Source organism: Schistocerca nitens, chromosome 1 (assembly GCF_023898315.1).
Source record: "Schistocerca nitens isolate TAMUIC-IGC-003100 chromosome 1, iqSchNite1.1, whole genome shotgun sequence".
NCBI lineage: Eukaryota > Metazoa > Arthropoda > Insecta > Orthoptera > Acrididae > Schistocerca > Schistocerca nitens.
In genome coordinates this window covers 790,634,635-790,662,265 of record NC_064614.1, presented here as the reverse complement: position 1 = coordinate 790,662,265, position 27,631 = coordinate 790,634,635, and the positions used below count along the sequence as shown (strand labels likewise).

At 42.1% G+C, this 27,631-nt stretch overlaps 1 protein-coding gene across 7 annotated transcripts in view; it reads right to left on the bottom strand.

Moving 5' to 3' along the window:
- Nucleotides 1–4,844: 4,844 nt before the first annotated feature.
- Nucleotides 4,845–27,631, bottom strand: part of LOC126262195 (kelch-like protein 38) — a 172,531-nt gene continuing 149,744 nt past the window's right edge. For 5 of the 7 annotated variants that reach the window (XM_049958615.1, XM_049958626.1, XM_049958643.1 and 2 more), the window contains one exon: nucleotides 4,845–5,469. In XM_049958615.1, the coding sequence (XP_049814572.1) occupies nucleotides 5,177–5,469 (293 nt within the window). In that variant the 3' untranslated portion in view covers nucleotides 4,845–5,176. The remainder of the gene's footprint in view (nucleotides 5,470–27,631) is intronic. The other 2 variants (XR_007546708.1, XM_049958661.1) reach the window with 2 other exon arrangements.

Below are 27,631 nucleotides of genomic sequence, written 5' to 3'. Positions count from 1 at the left end.
GAGTAATGCTGCCTCCTGTTGTGGTGCCCATATCCTTCTAGGCCTCTCCTAATCACAAGTATCCAGCTTGAATGCCCCATGTTCCCTAAGATGACAATCAAGGGCTTCAAATGTTTTCCTGTTGGGGCACCTTCATCCTGCAAATGTCTCCCAGTACAAACATTGAGCATGAGTGCCATTGTTGTCAGCTAATCCATACATCACATGTGCATCTACCATCTCTACATTTGTGTGCACTGCCACTGCAGGAGCCTGGCCTGTGATTAACTCTACATAGTAACCTATGTGCTTGCAAATGTCGTACATATCGCTGGAACAGTTGATGTTACCAGTAAACGAGTAATGATGTACATCACATGGCAACAAGGACAAAACACTGGTGGTGCACAACATAACAAGATGTCACCAAGAGTGCATGTTCCCCATGATTCTAATGTTCTGCTCTTGTGTGTTTCCCATGATTAAGGAACTGGAGAAACAAAGCATTTCCAGACCCATATTCATATAATATAATTTCTTTGTCTGTGTGTGATGAATGTGTTCTGCAATTTGTGCCGTACATTTTTTGTTACACTCTGTATAAGTGGGAATGTTAGCCCAATCACATAGTACAAGTTACTTAGTTGTTGAGTAGTTGTGTTGACTGGTGGATGTAAGAACTTGCAGTTTGTTTTGTATGAATAGATAAAGAAAATTATCAGTATGTGTGTGTCAGATTTTTATTTCAAAAAGTAAAAATATGAGATTTGCTAAAGAATTCATAATCCAAAAAGTACTGACCCTAGGATATCTGAAGCAAATAAATAAGATCAACAGTCAGTATCAGCCTCAAATTCTTCAAGATAAGTATTCGTAGTAAAAGTTCTCCATTCCCGTTCTAAAATTTCTGTGCCTTGCGAAACATCTCATAAAGTTGTTGACAAAAAAGCAGTTTACAACTAACAATTTGAACTATTTTATGCCAATGATGTGTTTCTACATGGAGTGTCCATTATTGGAACTATTTGAACTACTTTATATCTTGATTGAGAGCAGGAACATTACATGTGTTGGAGGGGAGCTAGGCTCACGATATGGAGCTGGCATTTTACAGCAGTTCTTTGAGTTTTCAGATAATGCAAGAAAATAAAGTAAATTATCTGCATAATTGCAGAAAGAACTAAATGAGCTTGAAATCAAAGAAATCAACTTAGTATTGTATAAGAACAGAAGCAGTTAAATGCTTGGCTGAAAGTAGTTTGAAACAGGATTGAAAATATTAAATAAACTTGTATAAAGAAATAGAAAAGACTTCATAAAATTTTGATATTGTCAAAGAAGTAAGAAAAATGTGAAGACAAAAAGTATTATCAGAAATTGGCATTGTTCAAATGTGATATTAATGGTAAAATTTCTGTAATTGATGTGAAAGTTATTGAAGCAGAAAATAATGATACTCAATTATAACCAGAAAACCTGAGAGATCATATTACTTTACTCTACAGGGAGGAGATGTTCCCCAATATACAAAAGATAGGTAAGCTCCGCCAGACAAAAGGTCAACTTTTCAGTATTCCCACCTTTGTTACAAAGTATGTAAATGAACAAATTGTACCTAAATTCACAAAATCGAGCATCGAGAGCCCATGGAACCAACCGTGGAAAAATTCAATGACTGCTTCATACAACTTTTTAGGCACAGTCTGACACCAACTTATTTCCTGTTCAATGGGAAATATCATGAACAAACCCATGGCCCGATGACAGGTAGTCCATTACCACCTCTGAGGCCAACATATACGTGGGAAAACTTTGAAGCAAATGCATTAGAGTCTGCCAAGATGAAACCAACGTGTTTCTGTTGACACATGAACAACCCATTTGCTGTGCGGCCACATGGAACAAAAATACTATTAGAGTTCCTGGAATGTACAAACTTTATCTATGCTAATATAAAATTCACAATGGAACTCGAAAAGGAAGGGCCGGCAACCTTTCCTTGGTGTGCTAGTTAAGAAAAGATTGGTTGTGTCATTGGGTCACATTGTATATAGACAAACCAAGCACACTGACTTCTATATCCGTGGGCGCTGAAGACCTTGCTGTCGTGCGCCCACAAAACCCCTCTACTACTACTACTACTTCTATATCCGTGCCTGAGCTTCCAACATCTGTTTCCAAAAAATTGACTTAGTGCTTAGTTCATCAAAAAGGATGGCTTTTGTAGCCCAAATACAAAACACCAGAGAGAGGGGTTGGGACAAAGAGAGAGAAAGAGAAGATGTAAACAAGTTAGCTACCTTAGGCTGGCCTAATACATGGAAGGTTTGGTAGACTCGTACAAAATCATGTCATCCAGTTGTTTTTTTTTTTTTTTTTTTTTTTGTCCTGACAAGAAGGATAAAAAAATCTATTGTGTCATGTCAAAGTTGATCTAGGTCTCCAAATGCTGGGTGTACACCTCATTCTGTGCAAATGTGGCATGTCTTACATGAGGGAAACTATTAAAACAGACAAGGAAAGCAGCCAAAGGATCAGTGACACACTACATTTAAACAACAAAGTTAGTCAGCTGTCTCAAACATAATCATGAAATGACATTTGATGAGGCTAGGATCATGGTGCAAATACAAAATTCCTGCGACAGCTTAATTAAAGAGTCTATCAAAATAAAGATGCCAGGAAACCTAACTAACAGTCACAGGATTCAATTTAAACAAGGCTTTGTGTATTTATTAAGATATTGCTGGCCATCATACCCACCAGAGCTGGGCTCTGAAAAAGATAAGAGCATTAAAGGGCACAGTGGGTGTTGAAAGTTGAACTCATAATCAGCTATAAAAAGTGGCACGAGCTCAACAATACTTCTCATTCTGGTTGGAGTCTACATAGCAAGTGAACTAAATAGCACAACTTGCAGCTCCTGAAAAAGATCACATTGAGAAAACTTAAGAGATCACAGCTCAGATTGGAGTGCTGGCTTTTCTCATGCTTCCTCTTAAGGCAATAAGGACATGGGTGCAGGACTAGTGCCCCCCCCCCCCTCTCTCTCTCTCTCTCCTGCTTGTAAATCTCAACATAAATTTAATTCTGCTTCTTTTTGTTTTGAACTAGTCACACTCATTAATGGCCCACAAATCCTCAGCGTCCTGACTAGGTTGGACCCCTGTTTTCACAGAGCATTACATTTAGACTTTAGTTTGTTGTCTCTCTTTGTTGCTTGATGTATTCCCAATATTTTTCTGTATTTCTCCATACTGTTAGTTTCCATTTTTTCTGCGAATATATTTCTAAATTTGGTAATTTAAGTTTTTTGTCTGTTGCTTCTAAATTTTTACAGTTGTTTGAATTTACATCTTTTTCAAAAATGATGAACTATTTTGCTTGGTTACACTATCCTGCAAAAAAAAAAAAAAAAAAAAAAAAAAGCTTTTGCTTTCATAGTACCTCTGATATTTTCTGTATATGATGGTCTAATGAGCTGCAGTGTAGTTGCTTGTCACACAACAATACAGATGACTTCATCGGTGAAAATAGTCTATTAAAATGCCATGTGGCACTGGCATGCCCATCCAGACACCAGTGTCTAATTATGCATGCTAGTAATTTACCATCCCAGATCCTATTTGAGAAATATTGATGGCTCACCTATTTGTTGGGATGGCACCAATATAGGAAATGTGTGTGGTGCAAACCCAGCAAGATAATCGCTGGCTGGAGCTCTTCTCATGTTATAGCTATGTTCTTTATATCAGACACTGTAAATCTTTCATTTTTTAGATGGCATTATCTCAATTCACTCATCAGAAACGTGTGAAAGCAGTCTGCCAAGTAACTACTAGTCTCTAATAATTAACTGCCCACTTGATACAAAGTAACTCAGCACATTTATCACATGAAATCTAGAACTTTTCCTGTTGGTGCCATCAGTGTAGAAGTTTTGTTGCTGTGTTGCAGTTTACCCACTAACAGTTTTCTCAATGGTGTTCAGTGTTGTTTTGTCTTACTGACAATAAAATGTGTGTGTGTGTGTGTGGGGGGGGTTATGATTTGGTGATACTTTCAGCTGTCACTCTCTTTATTTCATGTACAGTTGTAGAATTTTGGCCTTAGGCCATTTTCAAGCATCTAAAACAGAAGCATTATACATTGGATACATTACTGACACTTCTAATTTTTGACACAGGAACAAGTCATATCTGTAGATATACTAAATGCATTATAACTAACTTAATGGGTGATCCTGTTGTTTCAAGTATGCCCTTGCAACTATGACTGCATGTGATGCTCATAAAATAAATTACAGAGGTTATTCCTATTTTACAAGCATGTTACTTTCAAATTATAATGTGCCTAGTATATCTACAGATATGACTTGTTCCTATGTCAAAATCACAAGTGTCACTAATGTATTCAAAGTATAATGCTTCTGTTTTAGATACTTGAAAATAGCCTAAGGCTGAAATTGTACAATCATACATGATATAAAGAGAATGGCAGCTGAAGTAATCATGATATCTTTCAAAAAATGCATTGCAGCTGCAGATCCTATTGCACTGAAAATTATAAAATGCACGTTGTTTGTCACGCACAATTATCATTATAAACTTGATTTGTATGGCTCCATTGTTTGTGGACAATGCAGTTCCTGCAAAGAGCAGTGTATTTACATAACAAATAAATTCACAATGTGTAACAACAATATTATTCCTTGGCCATTCTGTGTCAACTGTGAATCTGTCCATATCTTAATTATTGTTTGTGCAGTGTTAATGTACAGTTTTTCATGCAAACTGAAATAGCTTAAGGAAACTAGACATGCCATGAATCTAAGTTAATGATCCAAATTAACATTTGTAGACAATGACTCTTTATTAGCAACTATATCAGTAATACACCAACCACTAAGCAGCACATAAACATAACTGATGTAGAAGAAAGAACCAGGTAAAAATGCTCCATGGTACATTGTTTCCATGACCCTGCAGTAAACATTATGAATGCTAAACAAATATCACATCACCCAACTTACAGAACACAGCTCAAGCAATAAAGTGTATAACAGATATAACATTATCACTTTGAAAATTTCTTTTTGTGTGAGTGACAGGCACATATTTAACGTGTGCATCAGTCAAGTTATTTGTGGTCACACCATCTTGTTTGTGATGACTCCTAAAATGTGGAAACACAGCCATTAATACAGGCACATAGGGAAACAACCAACATTACTTTTTGGATTAAAATCCACAATTCCATATATTTCATTTTCGCAGCCTTCCCACACTGTCTGAAAACATTTCTTCTTGATGTCGTATAATTCAACAGACATATGTCCACTTTCATCAGTTGAAAAAGCATATATTTTATCATGGATCAAGCATGCTCCCGAAGGCTGATTATAAAATGCTCCAACAGTTTCATGTTCTGCACTTGTCTCCGATGTTGTAATGTATGGTGAAAATTTTATCAGGTCACATGAATAGGCACCTAGAATAGAATAAATAAATTTATTGGTTACTTTGAATGTACAAGAATGGTACTGCTACCTATTCCCGCCAATTAGTATTCTTCCTTGCAATAATACACTAGCAGAGTTAAAGATTACATGTAAATAAAATTATACTGCCCTAAAATATGTGACATTTTTCTCACTGATATTTTGGAAAACACCAATTAATTACATTACGTTTATTGAACCACAATATACATTTTCGGAGTTTGCCATGGGCAAGCATTGCTATAAATAAGCAATTGTTTCACCAATTAAAATTTTCAATATTATAATTTTACTCACAGCTGTCATTTTACCAGCAACTGTAGTGTATATTTTTTCAATATAAAATTAGTTATCAGATGCACAACTGAAATATATACGTTGTACTGGCTTATCAACGTTATGAACCAGTACTGAACTTCCAAATACCACAGATTAATCTGTTCAAACTAGTTAAGAGTAATAAAATATTTCAATGGTGCAGCTGATGATTGACTTTTTTTTAAAATAACACAGCACTACCAGCACACTGCTTGTATCACAACTCTGCTTGTATCCCAACTTTCAGTTTTATTTGAAAACTAGCTGAAATGTACCTGCTTCACTTTATCTTTCTTCCCTTACTTGTTTTCTAAATCAGACAAAAATGTGCACTTATCACTTCATTTTTATGAAATCTAACTTATTTGAAAGAATTTGTTGTAAACAACAGTTGATGTTTTGTTTTCAGGTGCAAAGATGAATTTGTTTTGGGGTTCTACCAACATGAGAGCGTGCTATGTACAGTTGCCCATACAAGAAATGCAATTTTTTATCATCCACTGTGCCTTTGTGAGGGCATAGTAGGAAAACTGATAGAATTTAAGAATTTTATTGGGAAGCTTATACTTTTGTCTGGTTTTATTACTGCATCAATGCATTTAAAATCCAGGATGGAATGTAACAATATTATGAAAAGAATAGTTGCTACTCACCATGTAGCGGAGATGCTGAGTCGCAAATAGGCACAACAAAAAGACTGTCAGAATGTGAGCTTTCGGCCAACAAAACCTTTGTCAAAAATAGACAACATAGGCGCATACACTCATGCAAACGCAACTCACACACACACATGAGCACCGTCTTTGGCAGCTGAAGCCAGAGTGCGAGCAGCAACAAATGATCGGAGAGGCAACTGGGTGGTGGGGGTACGGAGGAGGCTGGGTCGGGGAGGGGGAGGGATAGCATGGTAGGGGTGGGGGACAGTAAAGTGCTGCTTGTGGAAATGTACAGCAATGAGATGGAGAGACGGTAGGGCAGCTAGATACAGTTGGGATGTTAGACGGAAGGCAGGCAAGGGATGGGGAGTAGTGAAAAAGGAGAGATGTAAAAAGACTGAGAGTGCATTGGTGGAATAGAGGGCTGTGTAGTGCTGGAATAGGAACAGGGAAGGGGCTAGATGGTTGAGGACAATGACTAATGAAGCTTGAGGCCAGGAGGGTTGTGGGAACACAATTATATTGCATACTGCTCAGTTCAGAAAAGCTGGTGTTGGTGGGAGGAATCCAGATGGCACATGTTATGAAGCAGTCACTGAAATGAAGAATGTCATGTCAGGCAATGTCAGCAATGTGGTGGTCCTGCTGCTTTTTGGCCACAGTTTGTTGGTGCCCATTCATGCAGACAGACAGCTTGTTGTGTGTCATGCTCATGTAGAATGCAGCACAGTGGTTGCAGCTTCGCTCATAGACCACACGACTGGTTTCACAGGTAGCCCTGCCTCTGATGGCCAGTTGCCTCTCCCATCACGTGCTACTGCTTGCAGTCTGGCTTCACCTGCCAGAGACTGTGATTGTGTGTGTGAGTTGCATTTGCATGACTGTGTACATGTATGTTGTTTGTTTTAGACAAAGGCCTTGTTGGTCGAAAGCTCATTTTCTGACAATACGTTTGTTGTGGCTATCTGCGTCTCAGCATCTCCCCAGTAAGGTGAGTAGCAACTACCGTTTTCATAATATTGCATCAATACATTTGAATATTTTTTCTGCCCCTGATATCATATTCTATACTTCTTAATCTGTTTGTTACTAAAACTGTTTGCTCACACAACAACTCTATTATATAGGTTCTCTATAAGCCAATACATTTTTCAATGAGTTGTTGTCTGTCTCTACTATGTTGCACAACTTACTATAGACAATTTTGCTGGAGTGTGGCTCAATCTGATATGCACTGTTTCTAAATTGTATTCTAAAACATTCAAGAATATTCTAGAATGTTCAAAAACCTTCAGGGAATGTTCATAAAAGCTACAGAATATTTTAGACAAATCTTGACTTTTTTCCCCTGAAAAACACACTGAAGTGAAAGAGACAGAGGACATCCCCGGTGACCAGCGTATGACTGAGACCACTTCAAACACACTATTTCCACAACTATAACAGCTACCAGTGAACTGCCACTGTAGTTCACAATGGGGAAACCAAGGACACCAGACACAAAAACCAGTGAGTGGTCAAACAAACAACCATGAAGTGCACCAATGTTTCCACAAAGAACAACCCACATGAATCAAGAGTCAAATGATTTGTGCCACACTGAGCATGGGAGAGTGGATGTAACCAGTTAAAAGCTAGTCATCAGAGTTGTTTGTGTCTCAGGTGTCATTTTCACAGATAGAAGACACTAGAGAGATCAGGGAACCAACAGGTAAGAATAAGAGATATGGTGTCTGTACAGTTCAGTACAGGACTTCCTGACGACAACGGTAGGAGCAAGCATGGAAAAGGCACCTCAAGTTGAACACCAAGAATCTCAAAAAAACTGACGGTATCCAGCATTTGTATGAATAAGCACTAACAGTGCCATTTAAGCACTGATAAAATCAAGAGTACTTTTGCACATATTATTTGAAACAGAAATTTCTGCTGCAAAGGCCTAAACACCTTGATGAAAGCTTTGAGAATTATTCTCATTTTAAAACATAAAATAATGAATGTACTATAACATTAATATGTGCCAAAAAATGGAGCCAATGAAAAGATGAAGTTCTCCAGTACAATTGAACATTTTGGAGATATATGCAATACACTATCTTAATTAGAATCAGACATGGCACACACTAAGGAATTGTAGTTCAAAAATGGTTCAAATGGCTCTGAGCACTATGGGACTTATCATCTGAGGTCATCAGTCCCCTAGAACTTAGAACTACTCAAACCTAACTAACTTAAGGACATCACACACATCCATGCCCGAAGCAGGATTCGAACCTGTGACCATGGCGGTCGCGCGGTTCCAGGCTGAAGTGCCAAAAACCACTCAGCCACACCGGCCGGCAAGGAATTGTAGTCACTAATTCTTAACCAATTAAGAATAATCACACAAACATGTACAACAGCATGAGGTTGATTAGTACCTAGGTAGTAATGTCAATATAGCCTTAAGATTTATTGATGTAAATGGTTTGATATAATTACTGTCCTTGAAAACTTTAGAATGCTAATTATATTAATTACAGGCAAAGCTAATGAAAGATCCTTTCAGAATATCATACTGTATATTTTAATAAAGTTTCTTTCACTACAAAAAAATTACCCGAATTGAAAAAAATATAATTAATTCCAGAATGAGATTTTCACTCTGCAGCGGAGTGTGGAGTGTGCGCTGATATGAAACTTTCTGGCAGATTAAAACTGTGTGCCCGACCGAGACTCGAACTCGGGACCTTTGCCTCTACTATGCAAGTGCTCTACTATCTGAGCTACCGAAGCACGACTCACGCCCGGTACTCACAGTTTTACATGGCTAAGCCATGTCTCCGCAGTATCCTTTCTTTCAGGAGTGCTAGTTCTGCAAGGTTCGCAAGAGAGCTTCTGTAAAGTTTGGAAGGTAGGAGATGAGATACTGGCAGAAGTAAAGCTGTGAGTACTGGGCGTGAGTCATGTTTCGGTAGCTCAGATGGTAGAGCACTTGCCCGCAAAAGGCAAAGGTCCCGAGTTCGAGGCTCGGTCGGGCACACAGTTTTAATCTGCCAGGAAGTTTATTATAATTAATTGTTTGCTAAAATATCTCACACATTAAGAATTAAGTTATAAGTTATTGGTTATGTTTTTATCAGTGTGTGAGCCAGCCCCTTTTGCTTTATTTAGGTTTAATGGAATTAGAACATTTTAAATTTTACAATAGAGATTACACATTGGTGCACAGTGGGGGTATTAATACTGGTGGTAGCACCTATACCAAGACTGCATGATGGCACACAAGGCAGTTAGATCTAGCTAGTCATTGTTACCAAAATGGGGTGTCAGTAAAGCCACGAGGGTATTTCATGAGTATTTTCACGAATTGTGACACACAGTAAATTTCTGAGTGAACACTCGTGACTGGTAGAACTTGACACAAGTTACACTTAGAGTTTGCATCAGTGTGGACCTTGTGTACTGATTTCATATTATTTTCAGATGCCAATTCTCATACTTTAACATTTTTACGTGGTGGTCTTAACTAAGAATTTGCGAGAGTAAAGCTATATTGAACTAAGAAATATTTCATCTACTCACTTTTGGCATTACAAGCACTAAGCTGGGTTGAAAATTTTATTGGGTTCAACATTAACTTGGAACTTGTTTGGGAATATTGCTAATGTGCTCCAACAAAAACACATTTTTAATTACTAGCCACTGGGCCCACAATTAAACACACTCTGGTACACGTCTGTGAACATATTTTGATGTAATTAATTGTCACATTGAAGATCAATTTGCCATGTGTCTGCTAAAGTCAATTAAAGCTTAGACAGCTGCAGATAACCAATTTCAGGAACAGTTTATGGTGGTATACAGTAATCTTTGACTGTAAGTGAGCCACAGTTAATCACAGTGACCATACATTGATCCGACCATACATTGATTCAGTGACCTCTTGATAAAGTGTCCAACAGAATAACAGTCAGTCAATTTTATTACACGAGGTAATATTTGTACTATGTGTCAGCATTTCATAAATGTACAAGTGATAATTAATAATATTATGAAAAGGATAGTTGCTAATTACCATATAGTGGAGATGTTGAGTCACAAACAAGCACAACTAAAATATTGTTAAACAAAGATTTTGCCCCAACAGGCCTTCTTCAGAATTAAACACACACACACACACAAAATCACTGTCTCCGGCTGCCAGGCAGACTGCGAGCAGCAGTTCATGATGGAAGGAAAAAAAGGATGGTGGGGGGTAAGGAGGAGGCTGGGGCGGAGAGGGGGAGAGATGGCATGGTCGGGGTGGGGGATGGTAAAGTGTTGCTTGTGAGCACATACAGGGACTAGGTGGGTAGATGGTAAGGCAGTTAGGTGCAGTCAGGATGTTAGATGGAGGCAGAGAGAGGGGGGGGGGGGCAGGGGACAAGGAGAAAGTAAAAAGACTGTGGGTGTGTTGCTGGAATAAATGGCTGTGTAGTGCTGGAATGGGGAAAGGAAGGGGATAGGTGAATAGAGGACACTGAATAATGAAGGTTAGCTTTCAGTTTTTTCTCCCCTGACGCACTGCTGCTCACAATCTGGCCTTGACCGCAATACTGGTTGTGTATGTGAGTTGCATTTGTGTGTGTGTGTGTGTGTGTGTGTGTGTGTGTGTCATTATTTCAACCTGGATTTTCCACTGTTTGATTTTGCCAGTGATAATTAAGATGAGGGTACATAGGCTATAGTCCGTATAACACAACAGGCTCTGAGGAGTCATCGAATGAAGTGGATCTGTGAAAGCCTCATCAGTGAGTGTGTGTGTGTGTGTGTAAAATAGGGGGAAACATTCCACGTGGGAAAAATATATATAAAAAACAAAGATGCTTTAACTTACCAAACGAGAAAGTGCTGGTATGTTGATAGACACAATAAAAAACACAAACACATACACAAATATTCAAGCATTCGCAACCCCTGGTTGCTTCTCAGGAAAGAGGGAAGGAGAGGGAAAGATGAAAGGATGTGGGTTTTAAGGGAGAGGGTAAGGAGTCATTCCAATCCCGGGAGCGGAAAGACTTACCTTAGGGGGAAAAAAGGACAGGTGGGGTTTAAGGGCTCTCAACTACTGAGGTCATTAGCGAAAAAGGACAGGTATAACCTCGCAGACACACACACACACACACACACACACACACACACACACACATCCATCTGCACATATACAGACACAGACAGACATATGTAAATGCAGCCTGTGTCTGTATATGTGCAGATGGATGTGTGTGTGTGTGTGTGTGTGTGTGTGTGTGTGTGCGAGTGTATATGTGTCCTTTTTTCCCCCTAAGGTAAGTCTTTCCACTCCCGGGATTGGAATGACTCCTTACCCTCTCTCTTAAAACCCACATCCTTTCGTCTTTCCCTCTCCTTCCCTCTTTCCTGATGAAGCAACCAGGGGTTGCGAAAGCTCACATATTTGTGTGTGTGTTTGTGTTTTTTATTGTGTCTATCAACATACCAGCACTTTCTTGTTTGGTAAGTTAAAGCATCTTTGTTTATATACAGGGTGTCCGAAAAGCCTTTTCCCGATTACATAAATTGATAACTCTGGCTAGAAGTAAGATACAAATATGAAACTTGTGTCCAATTGTTTACAACTATCAAAGTTTTTTTTTTCTGTTTTAGGTTCGCAGTACATAAGTAGTGGATGAGGTGCCCAAGAATCCACGTTAACCAATCAGGAGAAGGCACAGTGTGTCCTGTGGTACCATGAGACACGATCACCAACCACAGTGCAGAGACACTTCCAGACAACATTTGGAAGGAATCCACTTGATGTCAACAGCATTAAATCCTGGTATGAGAGGTTCAAGAACACAGGATCGGTTGCTGACCTTCCGAGGTCTGGTCGACCAAGAACCTCAGGAGACAGGGTGGAAGCTGTAAGGCAGTCTTTTCTGCAAAGTCCGAAGAAATCGGTGCACAGGGCCTCTCGTGAATTACAGATGCCAAAAAGCTCTCTCCATGATATTTTACACAAACGTTTATTGTTTCGTGCATACAAAGTGCAAATCGTTCAGGCCTTGCTGCCCAATGACAGTACACGTCGATATGACTTTGCGATCGAAATGCTATCACGTATTGAGGACGATGATGGTTATCTCAGACAAACTGCCTTTTCCGACAAAGTGAACTTTTTTTGTCAGTGGAGTAGCGAATTGCCATAATGTGCGCATTTGGAGTTCACAACCCCCTGGAGAGGTCATGGAGTGCACCAGAGGCAGTCCAAAGGTGAATGTTTGGTGCGCACTATTGCACGATCGAATTATCGGGCCATTCTTCTTCACTGAGGCTACCATCATATCTGCAGTGTATCTGGACATGTTGCAACTGTATGCTGTTCCTCAGCTGCTTCAGTATCACTCCGATGTCTTGTTTCAGCAAGACGGTGCACCGCCTCATTGGGGTTTGGACATCCGTGCCTATCTCGATATAACCTTTCCTGGGCGATGGATTGGTCGTGATGGGCCAACGGTTTGGCCTCCACGCTCTCCTGACATAACCCCATTAGACTTCTTTTTATGGGGTTATGTCAAGGACGAGGTCTACTGAACACGTGTACCAGATCTTGAAACACTGCGGCAACGGATAACCACAGTTGTTGAATTGATCCCTCCCTTGATGTTGGCTAATGTGTGGACGGAAACTGAATATCGCCTAGATGTGCAATGTGCTACCAAGGGTGCTCATGTGGAAGTTAACTGATGTGTGAAAAAAACTTTGATAGTTTGTGAACAATTAGACACCAGTTTCATACTTCTATCTTACTTCTAGCCTGAGTTATCAATTTATGTAATCAGGGAAAGACTTTTCGGACACCCTGTGTGTGTGTGTGTGTGTCTATTAGAGGGAAACATTCCACATGGGAAAAAAATATATCTAAAAACAAAGATGCTGTAACTTACCAAACGAAAGTGTTGGTATGTTGATAGAGACAATAACAAACACAAACACACACACACAAATTTCAAGCTTTCGTAACCCACGGTTGCTTCATCAGGAAAGACGAAATGATGTGGGTTTTAAGGGAGAGGGTAAGGAGTCATTCCAATCCTGGGAGTGGAAAGACTTACCTTAGGGGGAAAAAGGGACAGATATATTCTCGCACACACACACATAGCCATCCGCACATATACAGACACAAGCAGACCCACATCCTTTCGTCTTTCCCTCTCCTTCCCTCTTTCCTGATGAAGCAACCATGGGTTGCGAAAGCTTGAAATTTGTGTGTGTGTTTGTGTTTGTAATTGTCTCTATCAACATACCAACACTTTCGTTTGGTCAGTTACAGCATCTTTGTTTATATATATATACATATAACAAAGATGCTGTAACTGACCAAATGAAAGTGACCACGTGGAATGTTTCCCTCTATTAAAATAGAGGGAAACATTCCACGTGGTCACTTTCATTTGGTCAGTTACAGCATCTTTGTTTATATATATATAGATGCTGTAACTGACCAAACGAAAGTGTTGGTATGTTTTTTGATATATTTTTCCCCACGTGGAATGTTTCCCTATATATATATATATATATATATATATATATATATATATATATATATATATATAGAGAGAGAGAGAGAGAGAGAGAGAGAGAGAGAGAGAGAGGGAAACATTCCACGTGGGGGGAAAAATATATCAAAAACACAGATGATGTGACTTACCGAACGAAAGTGCTGGCAGGTCGATAGACACACAAACAAACACAAACATACACACGACAAAATGTCTGCTTGTGTCTGTGTATGTGCGGATGGATATGTGTGTGTGTGCGCGAGTGTATACCTGTCCTTTTCTCCCCCTAAGGTAAGTCTTTCCGCTCCCGGGATTGGAATGACTCCTTACCCTCTCCCTTAAAACCCACATCCTTTCGTCTTTCCCTCTCCTTCCCTCTTTCCTGATGAGGCAACAGTTTGTTGCGAAAGCTTGAATTTCGTGTGTATGTTTATGTTTGTTTGTGTGTGTATCGACCTGCCAGCACTTTCGTTCGGTAAGTCACATCATCTTTTATAACAGAGGGAAACATTCAACGTAGGAAAAATATATCTAAAAACAAAGATGATGTGACCTACCAAATGAAAGTGCTGGCAGGTCGACAGACACACAAACAAACACAAACATACACACAAAATTCAAGCTTTCGCAACAAACTGTTGCCTCATCAGGAAAGAGGGGAAGGAGAGGGAAAGACGAAAGGATGTGGGTTTTAAGGGAGAGGGTAAGGAGTCATTCCAATCCCGGGAGCGGAAAGACTTACCTTAAGGAGGAAAAAAGGACAGGTATACACTCGCACACACACACATATCCATCCACACATATACAGACACAAGCAGACATATTTAAAGACAAAGAGTTTGGGCAGAGATGTCAGTCGAGGTGGAAGTGAAGAGGCAAAGATGATGTTGAATGACAGGTGAGGTATGAGTGGCGGCAACTTGAAATTAGTGGAGATTGAGGCCTGGTGGGTAACGGGAAGAGAGGATATATTGAAGAGCAAGTTCCCATCTCCGGAGTTCAGATAGGTTGGTGTTGGTGGGAAGTATCCAGATAACCCGGACGGTGTAACACTGTGCCAAGATGTTCTGGCCGTGCACCAAGGCATGTTTAGCCACAGGGTGATCCTCATTACCAACAAACACTGTCTGCCTGTGTCCATTCATGCGAATGGACAGTTGTTCCCACATAGAATGCATCACAGTGTAGGCAGGTCAGTTGGTAAATCACGTGGGTGCTTTCACATGTGGCTCTGCCTTTGATCGTGTACACCTTCCGGGTTACAGGACTGGAGTAGGTGGTGGTGGGTGGGTGCATGGGACAGGTTTTACACCGGGGGCGGTTACAAGGATAGGAGCCAGAGGGTAGGGAAGGTGGTTTGGGGATTTCATAGGGATGAACTAACAGGTTACGAAGGTTAGGTGGACGGCGGAAAGACACTCTTGGTGGAGTGGGGAGGATTTCATGAAGGATGGATCTCATTTCAGGGCAGGATTTGAGGAAGTCGTATCCCTGCTGGAGAGCCACATTCAGAGTCTGATCCAGTCCCGGAAAGTATCCTGTCACAAGTGGGGCACTTTTGTGGTTCTTCTGTGGGGGATTCTGGGTTCGAGGGGATGAGGAAGTGGCTCTGGTTATTTGCTTCTGTACCAGGTCAGGAGGGTAGTTGCGAGATGTGAAAGCTGTTGTCAGGTTGTTGGTGTAATGGTTCAGGGATTCCGGACTGGAGCAGATTCGTTTGCCACGAAGACCTAGGCTGTAGGGAAGGGACCGTTTGATGTGGAATGGGTGGCAGCTGTCATAATGGAGGTACTGTTGCTTGTTGATGGGTTTGATGTGGACGGACGTGCGAAGCTGGCCATTGGACAGGTGGAGGTCAACGTCAAGGAAAGTAGCATGGGATTTGGAGTAGGACCAGGTGAATCTGATGGAACCAAAGGAGTTGAGGTTGGAGAGGAAATTCTGATGTTCTTCTTCACTGTGAGTCCAGATCATGAAGATGTCATCAATAAATCTGTACCAAACTTTGGGTTGGCAGGCCTGGGTAACCAAGAAGGCTTCCTCTAAGCGACCCATGAATAGGTTGGCGTACGAGGGGTCCATCCTGGTACCCATGGCTGTTCCCTTTAATTGTTGGTATGTCTGGCCTTCAAAAGTGAAGAAGTTGTGGGTCAGGATGAAGCTGGCTAAGGTGATGAGGTAAGAGGTTTTAGGTAGGGTGGCAGGTGATCGGCGTGAAAGGAAGTGCTCCATCGCAGCGAGGCCCTGGACGTGCGGAATATTTGTGTATAAGGAAGTGGCATCAATGGTTACAAGGATGGTTTCCGGGGGTAACAGATTGGGTAAGGATTCCAGGCGTTCAAGAAAGTGGTTGGTGTCTTTGATGAAGGATGGGAGACTGCATGTAATGGGTTGAAGGTGTTGATCTACGTAGGCAGAGATACGTTCCGTGGGGGCTTTGGTAACCAGCTACAATGGGGAGGCCGGGATGATTGGGTTTGTGGATTTTAGGAAGAAGGTAGAAGGTAGGGGTGTGGGGTGTCGGTGGGGTCAGGAGGCTGATGGAGTCAGGTGAAAGGTTTTGCAGGGGGCCTAAGGTTCTGAGGATTCCTTGAAGCTCCGCCTGGACATCGGGAATGGGGTTACCTTGGCAAACTTTGTATGTGGTGTTGTCTGAAAGCTGACGCAGTCCCTCAGCCACATACTCCCGACGATCAAGTACCACGGTCGTGGAACCCTTGTCCGCCGGAAGAATGACAATGGATCGGTCAGCCTTCAGATCACGGATAGCCTGGGCTTCAGCAGTGGTGATGTTGGGAGTAGGATTAAGGTTTTTTAAGAAGGATCCCATTCCCGATGTCCAGGCGAAGCTTCAAGGAATCCTCAGAACCTTAGGCCCCCTGCAAAACCTTTCACCTGACTCCATCAGCCTCCTGACCCCACCGACACCCCGCACCCCTACCTTCTACCTTCTTCCTAAAATCCACAATCCCAATCATCCCGGCCGCCCCATTGTAGCTGGTTACCAAGCCCCCACGGAACGTATCTCTGCCTACGTAGATCAACACCTTCAACCCATTACATGCAGTCTCCCATCCTTCATCAAAGACACCAACCACATTCTCGAACGCCTGGAATCCTTACCCAATCTGTTACCCCCGGAAACCATCCTTGTAACCATTGATGCCACTTCCTTATACACAAATATTCCGCACGTCCAGGGCCTCGCTGCGATGGAGCACTTCCTTTCACGCCGATCACCTGCCACCCTACCTAAAACCTCTTTCCTCATCACCTTAGCCAGCTTCATCCTGACCCACAACTTCTTCACTTTTGAAGGCCAGACATACCAACAATTAAAGGGAACAGCCATGGGTACCAGGATGGACCCCTCGTACGCCAACCTATTCATGGGTCGCTTAGAGGAAGCCTTCTTGGTTACCCAGGCCTGCCAACCCAAAGTTTGGTACAGATTTATTGATGACATCTTCATGATCTGGACTCACAGTGAAGAAGAACATCAGAATTTCCTCTCCAACCTCAACTCCTTTGGTTCCATCAGATTCACCTGGTCCTACTCCAAATCCCATACCACTTTCCTTGACGTTGACCTCCACCTGTCCAATGGCCAGCTTCACACGTCCGTCCACATCAAACCCACCAACAAGCAACAGTACCTCCATTATGACAGCTGCCACCCATTCCACATCAAACGGTCCCTTCCCTACAGCCTAGGTCTTCGTGGCAAACGAATCTGCTCCAGTCCGGAATCCCTGAACCATTACATCAACAACCTGACAACAGCTTTCGCATCTCGCAACTACCCTCCCGACCTGGTACAGAAGCAAATAACCAGAGCCACTTCCTCATCCCCTCGAACCCAGAATCCCCCACAGAAGAACCACAAAAGTGCCCCACTTGTGACAGGATACTTTCCGGGACTGGACCAGACTCTGAATGTGGCTCTCCAGCAGGGATACGACTTCCTCAAATCCTGCCCTGAAATGAGGTCCATCCTTCATGAAATCCTCCCCACTCCACCAAGAGTGTCTTTCCGCCGTCCACCTAACCTTCGTAACCTGTTAGTTCATCCCTATGAAATCCCCAAACCACCTTCCCTACCCTCTGGCTCCTATCCTTGTAACCGCCCCCGGTGTAAAACCTGTCCCATGCACCCTCCCACCACCACCTACTCCAGTCCTGTAACCCGGAAGGTTTACACGATCAAAGGCAGAGCCACATGTGAAAGCACCCACGTGATTTACCAACTGACCTGCCTACACTGTGATGCATTCTATGTGGGAATGACCAGCAACAAACTGTCCATTCGCATGAATGGACACAGGCAGACAGTGTTTGTTGGTAATGAGGATCACCCTGTGGCTAAACATGCCTTGGTGCACGGCCAGAACATCTTGGCACAGTGTTACACCGTCCGGGTTATCTGGATACTTCCCACCAACACCAACCTATCTGAGCTCCGGAGATGGGAACTTGCTCTTCAATATATCCTCTCTTCCCGTTACCCACCAGGCCTCAATCTCCGCTAATTTCAAGTTGCCGCCACTCATACCTCACCTGTCATTCAACATCATCTTTGCCTCTTCACTTCCGCCTCGACTGACATCTCTGCTCAAACTCTTTGTCTTTAAATATGTCTGCTTGTGTCTGTATATGTGTGGATGGATGTGTGTGTGTGTGCGAGTGTATAACTGTCCTTTTTTCCCCCTAAGGTAAGTCTTTCCGTTCCCGGGGTTGGAATGACTCCTTACCCTCTCCCTTAAAACCCACATCCTTTCGTCTTTCCCTCTCCTTCCCCTCTTTCCTGATGAGGCAACAGTTTGTTGCGAAAGCTTGAATTTTGTGCGTATGTTTGTGTTTGTTTGTGTGTCTGTTGACCTGCCAGCACTTTCATTTGGTAAGTCACATCATCTTTGTATGTGTATATATATATATATATATATATATATATATATACAAAGATGATGTGACTTACCGAACGAAAACGCTGGCAGGTCGATACACACACAAACAAACACAAACATACACACGAAATTCAAGCTTTCGCAACAAACTGTTGCCTCATCAGGAAAGAGGGAAGGAGAGGGAAAGACGAAAGGATGTGGGTTTTAAGGGAGAGGGTAAGGAGTCATTCCAATCGCGGGAATATATATATATATATATATATATATATATATATATATATATATAGATTTTCCTCTTTCCTGATGAGGCAACAGTTTGTTGCGAAAGCTTGAATTTTGTGTGTGTGTGTTTGTGTTTGTTTGTGTCTATCGACCTGCCAGCGCGTTCGTTCGGTAAGTCACATCATCTTTGTTTTTGATATATTTTTCCCACATGGCCACGTGGAATGGAAACATTCCACGTAGAAAAAATATATCTAAATACCATGTCACCCTCACAACACCCCCACAACGACCCCATTAAGTTTAGTCTTTCCGCTCCCAGGATTGGAATGACTCCTTACCCTATCCCTTAAAACCCACATCCTTTCGTCTTTCCCTCTCCTTCCCTCTTTCCTGATGAGGCAACTGTTTGTTGCGAAAGCTTGAATTTTGTGTGTATGTTTGTGTTTGTTTGTGTGTCTGTCGACCTGCCAGCACTTTCATTTGGTAAGTCACATCATCTTTGTTTTTTATATATAAAAGGGGTGATGAAGATCAAACAGAGCAGACAGGTGTACCTTGGGAAGGGACTTGTCATATCATGAACATGAACTACATTGGGCTAACCTGGTGGTGTTCACATCATTATGTTGGCTTATACTATCTGGAAGCCACCAATACCTCAGTCTCCCTTGGGCATGCTATCTTTCAGTAAAAATGGTAGGATGTGTCAGTACATGTTGCTGAACTGTATACAGGATAACAGGATAAACACCAATGTTACGGTTTTCCACAGCAATGGATACAACATGTGATCTCAACTGCATCTAATCAGTAATCACTGGGTCAGGCAGTTGTATTGTCCTGAGATATGGTCCCTCCTTCAGGTAACTTACAGGCCATATTTCAACAGGGTAGCATCCAGCCACTTGTGAGGAATGTACAAGCAGGCTTCAGAGAACAATTGGCAGAGCAACACTACTTTCCAAGTGTTCCTGATCATTTGACAACTCAGCCATTAGTCTAAATATGTCCAGGATATGGGTTGCTGGTAATAAATTGTCATGGTCATCAATCAGTCATTGTTGATGCCTTCTGCAACTGCACAAAAGTACATGAAAGTAAACGTAGGCTTCTGCTGCCATTGTCACAGTCAATAAAAATCTTCTGGGTTTGAGGCCGCATTGTCAACTATAAAATTCCGATGTTTGCAAGACGCCTTCCTCAGGGTGTATTGCTAACTGCTGAAGAGCACTAGTTTGGTTACTTATATACTATGGCGGAGTGCTGTCATTGCATATGAGGGTGAGGAGGAAGAGTGGTCCTTGCATTGCTTGTTGTCACTGGCAGAAACAGGCATTTTCCATTGGAGTTTCCTTTATTGCTTGCCATTTGTGGAAACCGGTGAATAGGAAACTGAGCAGCGACTGCAGTGTAGCGTTGTTTACTAATTGCCTAGTATCGTCTAGGACATGTCAGCACTCTACCTGTACCCTCCACTGCTGTGGCCTACTGTGTGCCTGTTGCTTTGTGAGAGCTGTCCTTCTGCATAGCTGTCACTGTTGGCAGCTCAGACATTGGAAGTCAGTACCTGTCTTCTCTATTCATGTCATTTGGTCACTTGGCTATTTCTATAGCCTCTGTAATCTTCCTCCTCAAACTGCTTCATCCTGCACTGTTCCTGATGTTCTGCCTCCACTGGTTTGTTGTATTGTTTGAGACGGGTATATCTCTCATATTCAGAAAACCTTGTGCTTATCGGACGCCCAGTGTCACCTATATACATCAGTCCACATTCGCATCCGATTTCATAAACTCCGGCGGCATGAAAATTGTTAATTGTATCTTTCGTTGAGCCCAGACTGCTTTTTATTTTGTTGTTGCTATGAAAAATCAGCTTAATACTTGCCTGATGGAGAATTTTGCCCACACGTTCAGTGACCCCTTGTACGTATTGTAACAGGACAGTGTTAAGTGCTTCATTTTGCATTTCCCTATTGCCCTCTTCCTTCAGTGCCATAGTTTTATGTATCATTTTCATGTAGCAGTCATTAGCTCCAAAAATGGCCCTGAGGTTCTGTAGTTCAGCTTTGAGATTGTGTTCATCGCTGATCCTGTAGGCTCTCTTAGTTAAAGCTACCAGAGCCGATTTCTTTTGCGTAGGATGGTGGTGGGAGGACGCATGCAGGTACTTATCTGTGTTGATGGGCTTCCTATAAACTCTGTGTCAATTTTCCATCTCCATGGTAAAGTGAATTTTGCTGTGCTGCTGATTGAGACGTTGGTGGTAGTTCTGAAGTTCTTCTTCCCAGTGTGGCCAGATGACAAAGGTGTCGAAAAATATCATAGCCAGCATCTGGGCATACTGGTGCAGACTGGAGTGCTGTTTCTTCAAACGTTTGCATAAAAATGTCTGCTGTGACAGGCAGTAGAGGGGAACCCATACCTACACCGTCTGTCTGCTCATAGAAATCCGCTTTCCACCTAAAATAGGTTGTTGTCAAATGATGGCGCACTAGCTTTCCAGGTGTTCCTATAAGATGTTCATAGTGTCCGTCACGGGTAAATTCGCGAATAAATATTTCTTGTCAAAACTGACCATCAGGTCTGTACCCGAGACACGCTTTTCTTTCAAAATTCCTACAAAGTGGGTGGAATCCTTGACGTATGAATCTGTGTGGCTTACTAGACATCTAAGCTTTGGAACCAATTCTTTCACCGGGTTGTAGGTCAGTGAGTTAATACTACTCACTATTGGGCATAAAGGAAAGGGTTCTTTGTGGGCCTTTGGTAAACCATATATTCTTGGTGCTTGTGGCACTTGTGGAATGAGTCTTTGGGTTGTGTCAAAGTTCATCCTAGTTTGCTTCAGCAGTGCTTTTGTCGATTTCATTATCTTAGCTGTCCGATCTCCCTTAAGCTTATGGTAAATGGATCCACTCAAAAGATCCTCCATCCTTTTGTCATAATCTACTGTGTCCAACACTACAGTGGCATTTCCCTTGTCTGCCTGCATGACCACTATCTGAGAGTTGTTCTTCAGCTCCTTGATGGCATGATGTTCCTCCTTATTGATGTTTTGCTTCGGAAGCTTTGCGTGAGCCAAGATACTAGGAAGTTAGTAAACAGTGCTACACTGTTCAGTTTCCTATTCGCCGATTTCCACCAATGGCAAGCAATAAAGGAAGCTCCAATGAAAAACACCTATTTCTGCCAATGACGACAAGCAATGCAAAGACCAATAAAAGAACACCTAATACCGTTCCTCCTCACCCTCTTTATCCAATAACAGCACTCCTCCATAGTACACAAGTAACCAAACTAGTGCTTATTCAGCAGTTAGCAATACACCCTGAGGAAGGTGTCTTGCAACAGTCGCCAAAACGTCGGAATTTTATAGTTGACAATGGGGCCTCAAACCCAGAAGAATTTTATTGACAAAGTACACGAAAATTGATTTCCTACAAACATATCCCAGTCCAAGCCTTTATGTTTATTATGTCTGACTACATCATATGGGGCGCTTCATACCACAATGAATTTCAAAGTCTGGAATCATATACAATTATGTCCTCTTAATTATTTAACTGTGTATATTTATGTATATTTATTTGTGTTGCAATTTTCTCAAATGCTGGTGTACATATAATATGAAGTGCTTCAGTTTGGAATGAAATATTTCAAGTTATATGGCTTCTGAAGTATATTGAAAATAGAAGGTGCAGAATGTAGGGCTTATATCTCTATCATTGGTACATATTCTGGTTGTGAATGCTTTACTGTTTTTCATTGACTCTGTGGAACATGCGCATAACAGATCAGTGTCACATATCTTTGTTCTTAACAGTCACATAAAAGAAGGAAAATACAATCCTCCAAAATCTCAACTGCTGTAAGAAGTCCTGAAATTCCCATATGCAGTGTACATAAACAGAAAAGCTTCTCCAGTATATTATAGTCTTCTTCTCGTTGTTGTAGTCTTCAATCCAAAGAATGCTCTTGCGCAGCTCTCTACACTAGTCTGGCCCGTATGTCTCTTTATACCTACATACCTACTGCAACATACTACTATCGGAATCTGCTTACAGCATTCAAGGGTCGGTCTCCCTCTACTACATCGTGACTATTCCTGAGCTCACAAACGAGACTCATCAACAACTGTTCTACCCGCAGATGGTTCACAGTTGGAAAATGAAAGAGGAGAACTGACAGGGAATATAAGGTACCCTCTGCCACACAACATAAAGTGGCTTGCAGAGTATAGATGTAGATATAACACAGGTGAGATACCGTCAGGCTACACGAAAAATGTAATAATCCTAACGCCAAAGAATGCAGGTGTTGACAGATGTGAATACAACCGAATGATTAGTTTCATTAATCACAGTTGTAAATTTTAACATGCTTTATCTACAAAAGAATGGACCGGTTCAGATTCTGGAAAAATGTGGGAACATTCAGACCAGTGCTGACCCTAGGATGTATCCCAAAATATAGACTGAAGGACAGGCAAACCTACATGTATAGCATTTATAGATTTACAAAAAGATCATGGCACTATTTACTGGAATACAAGCTTTTAAATTCTGAGTTTATCTAGAATGTGTACAGAACTAGATTCTCATTTGTAAAAGTCAAAGAACATGCAAGGGAGGCATCAGTCGAGAAAGAGTGAGACAGACTTTCGGACTGCCCGCTTCGTTACGAGGATATGCCACCTACTTCACGTGCCTCGATTCCACTCGGATGCTCCGTTAAAGATTTTTCTACACTCTGTCAAATTCTTTTTGTAGTATCACATCCTCTGTCTAACCTTCATCCAATTCCTCAACATTGTGTTGAAATGTATTTCCATTACTATTTCTTTTAAGTAATAGGACTTTTAATGAAATACAGGACGATTTGGGACGAATGTCACATAATTTGTGAGAAGATTTGACAAGTGAAAATAAACCAAAAAAGTCCTATGAGAACACGTATCAAATTTTCACTCTTTCAGAAACTGTAATGGGTCGAAGACTACACACATCCACGAATGGATATGAAGACAAGTGTGAATATTACTTATCAAAATGAAGTGTACATGCTGCGGTGGAGAGAGTAATGGTGAGGCAGGTGACTGACTCATCCTATAAGGGGTGTGAGGGTTCTCCAATGCATGGCAGCACTCTGACATCACACCGAGGCTTCAGTTGCAAATGTACCCAGTGAGCAGTCTTGAGGATGTGTGTGTGTGTGTGTCATGCTTGACTGCTGTTTAATTGAGAAAGTCCATTGTGTCTGTGAACACCAACATGCCACATACATTCACTCACATAGAATACGTAGACATGTCATTTGTGTACAGGTTCTGTAATTACAGTGCCCTTGCAGCTGTGACAGAACACCGGAGACGTTTCCCTGACCGACGAATACCCTGTGCCGCGGTATTTCCTGGGGTTTTTCGAACATTACGTTAATCTGGAACAGTACCCGGTGTACACGTAACGTGATAATGTGAGGCCGTCCGGTCAGCTGAGGAAAGGGAAGACGTTATTGCAACTGTACGACAGATTCCCGGCACAAGTACGTAGTGCATTAACAGACAGCTCAATATTTCACAAATGCAAGTGTGGTGTACACTACATTACAAGGGTCTGTGCTCATCCCTCGTGCAGCTCAGGTAACATCTGCATCCGGGTGATTCGGTAAGCAGACGATAGTTTTGTGAACGGTCGGCTGTACACACAGTGACATCGTGCAGTACACTTTATTTACAGATGAGGCTACATTTACATGGAGTGGTTTCGTGAACACCTTCAAATCTCGTACGTGGGTGTCGGAGAACCCACATGACACTAGGGAAATAATTCCAAGTTTGGTCCTCAGTGAATGTTTGGTACGGTATGACTGATAGCCTGGTGATAGGGCCTGTGTTCCTACTGAATCACATGACAGCTGCAGCTTATGCACATTTTATGATAGATGACCTACCTGCACTTTTGCAAGACATGACATTATAGCAGTGACGACAAATGTATCTGCAACACGCCACCGATTCACAGTACCGGACAAAAATCCCAGTATCTAAACGACACATTTCCTCGACAGTGGATTGGCCACGGCGAACTCATTAACTGGCCATCCAGATCACCCAACCCAACCCATTTTATTGCTTGCTGTGTCGTCTGAGCAAGACACAGCCAGGGTAAAACACCACAAGTGCAAAGATGAGAGCTGGTGCCAGTACCATAGAGACTCACCACTAGCATGAGTTCCACCAGTGCCTCAGCTGTCAGATTCATCCATCTACAAACCCTGTCCTAACAATCCCATTCCAGAAATCCAGTAGGGTCTTCAGTCTCTCCTCAAACTCTTAGGCCCCTCCCAGAACCTCTCCCCTTAGTCTCTCTCTCTTCTCAGCCCTACTACACCCCACACTCCTACCTTCTACATGCTTCTTAAAGTCCATAAGCCCAACCACCCAGGATGCCCCATTGTGGCCGGTTATGGCTAGTTACCGTTCCCCCACTGAGAGAATCTCTGCTCTCATAGACTAGCACTTTCAGCCTGTCATCCACAACTTAGACTATTATATAAAAGATACCAACCATGTCTTTCACCAACTGATCCTTTACCACACACTGTCCTGCTCGTCACTACTGAACCATCTCCCTTTTCCCTAACATCCCCAATGCTCATGGCCTTGCTGTTATTGAACACTACTTTTGCCAATGCCCGACAGACACTAAACTTACAACCTCCTTCCTGGTCACCATCACCAGCTATCAATTTCTACTTCTTTGAAGGCATCACCTGCAAAGAAATTCAGGGTACAGCAGGGGATACCCGCATGGCACCACCTTACACCAACCTATCTATGGGCCATATACAGGAATCCTCCCTAAACATTCAGAATCCCAAACCCCTCACCTGGTTCAGATTCACTGATATAACACCTATGTGATCTGTACTGAGGGTGAGGACACACAATTCACATTCCTCCAGAACCTCAACACCTTCTCCCCCATTTGTTTGACCTGGTCCTCCTCAACCCAACAACCATTTTCCTCAGTGTTGACATCCACCTCACAGATAGCTACATCAGTACCTCTGCCCATATCAAACCTACCACACAGTAGCAATACCTCAACTTCAACAGCTGCCACGCATTCCACACCAATAAGTTCCTTCAATATAGCCTAGCCAACCATGGCCATTGCATCTGTAGTGATAAACAGTCCCTCTGAAAATATAACAATGGTCTCACACAGGCCTTCACAGACTGTTATTACCCTCCCAGACTTGTACAGAAACAGATCTCCCATGTCGTATCTCTCCTGTCACCCACCATTTCCTAACATTACATCATCTGATCACAAAGAGCATTCCCTTTGTGATTCATTGCCACAAAGGACTGGAGCAACTGAATCACATTTTCTGCCAGGATTTTGACTACCTCTCGTTGTGCTCTGAAATGAAGAATGACCTATCCACTATCCTTCCCATCCAACCGCTTGTGATCAGCAAGCTAAGCAGCAACCACTGTTCTGTGTGCTACATGGGTATGACAACCAACAAGCTGTCTGTTCATGTAAATGGCCACTGACAGACTGTGGCCAAGACACAGCTGGACTACCCAGTTGCTTAGCATGCTGCCCAACACAACATTCTTCATTTCGGTGACTGCTTCACAGCCTGTACCATCTGGATCCTTCCTACCAATACTAGCTTTTCTGAACTGCGCAGATGGGATCTTTCCCTGCAACATAACCAATGTTCCAGTAATCCACCTGGCCTTAGCCATTATTAGTCACTGTCCTTTACACACCTACCTCCTTCCCTGTTCTCATTCCAGCACCACACAGCCTTCTATTCTACTCACAGTCTTTTTACTTCTCTCCTTTTCTGCTCTCCCCCTGTCCCCCCATCGCCCTTCGCCCTCCATCTAACCTCCTGACTGTGCCCAGCTGCCCTACCCTATGTCCACCTTATCCCTGAATGCTTCCATAAGCAGCAATTCACTGTCCCGCACCCCTACTCTGCTATCCGACCCCCTCCTCACCCCAGCCTCCTCCTTACCATCACCACCCAGGTTGCCTCTCCCATCATGTGCAGTTGCTCACAATCTGGCAGCAGGAGCCAGAGACAGTGGTCAAACGGATGATGGGAGTGTGTGTGTGGTGTTTAATTGAGAAGAAGGCTTTTTGGCTGAAAGCTTACTTGTTCAGCAGTCTTTTTGTTGTGTCTGAGTACAACTCAACATCTAGTGGATTCACAATACTGACATACATTTGTGTAATAAAATCATATAAGGACTAGAAGTATTACTGGATGTGACACAGGAACACTGACAATAAGTATTACAGGACTCAATGTAGAATTATTGATAATACAGATAGAATGTGACAGTTATTATGAAAAGCATTACCAAGTGAGCACCAATATGAAATTTCAAAATTTAGGGTACTTTAGTATCTTCAAATTACAGGGGTAGAAACACTGGACAATACAATGATTTCAGAAAGGAATTTTAAGAAACTTTCATGGGTA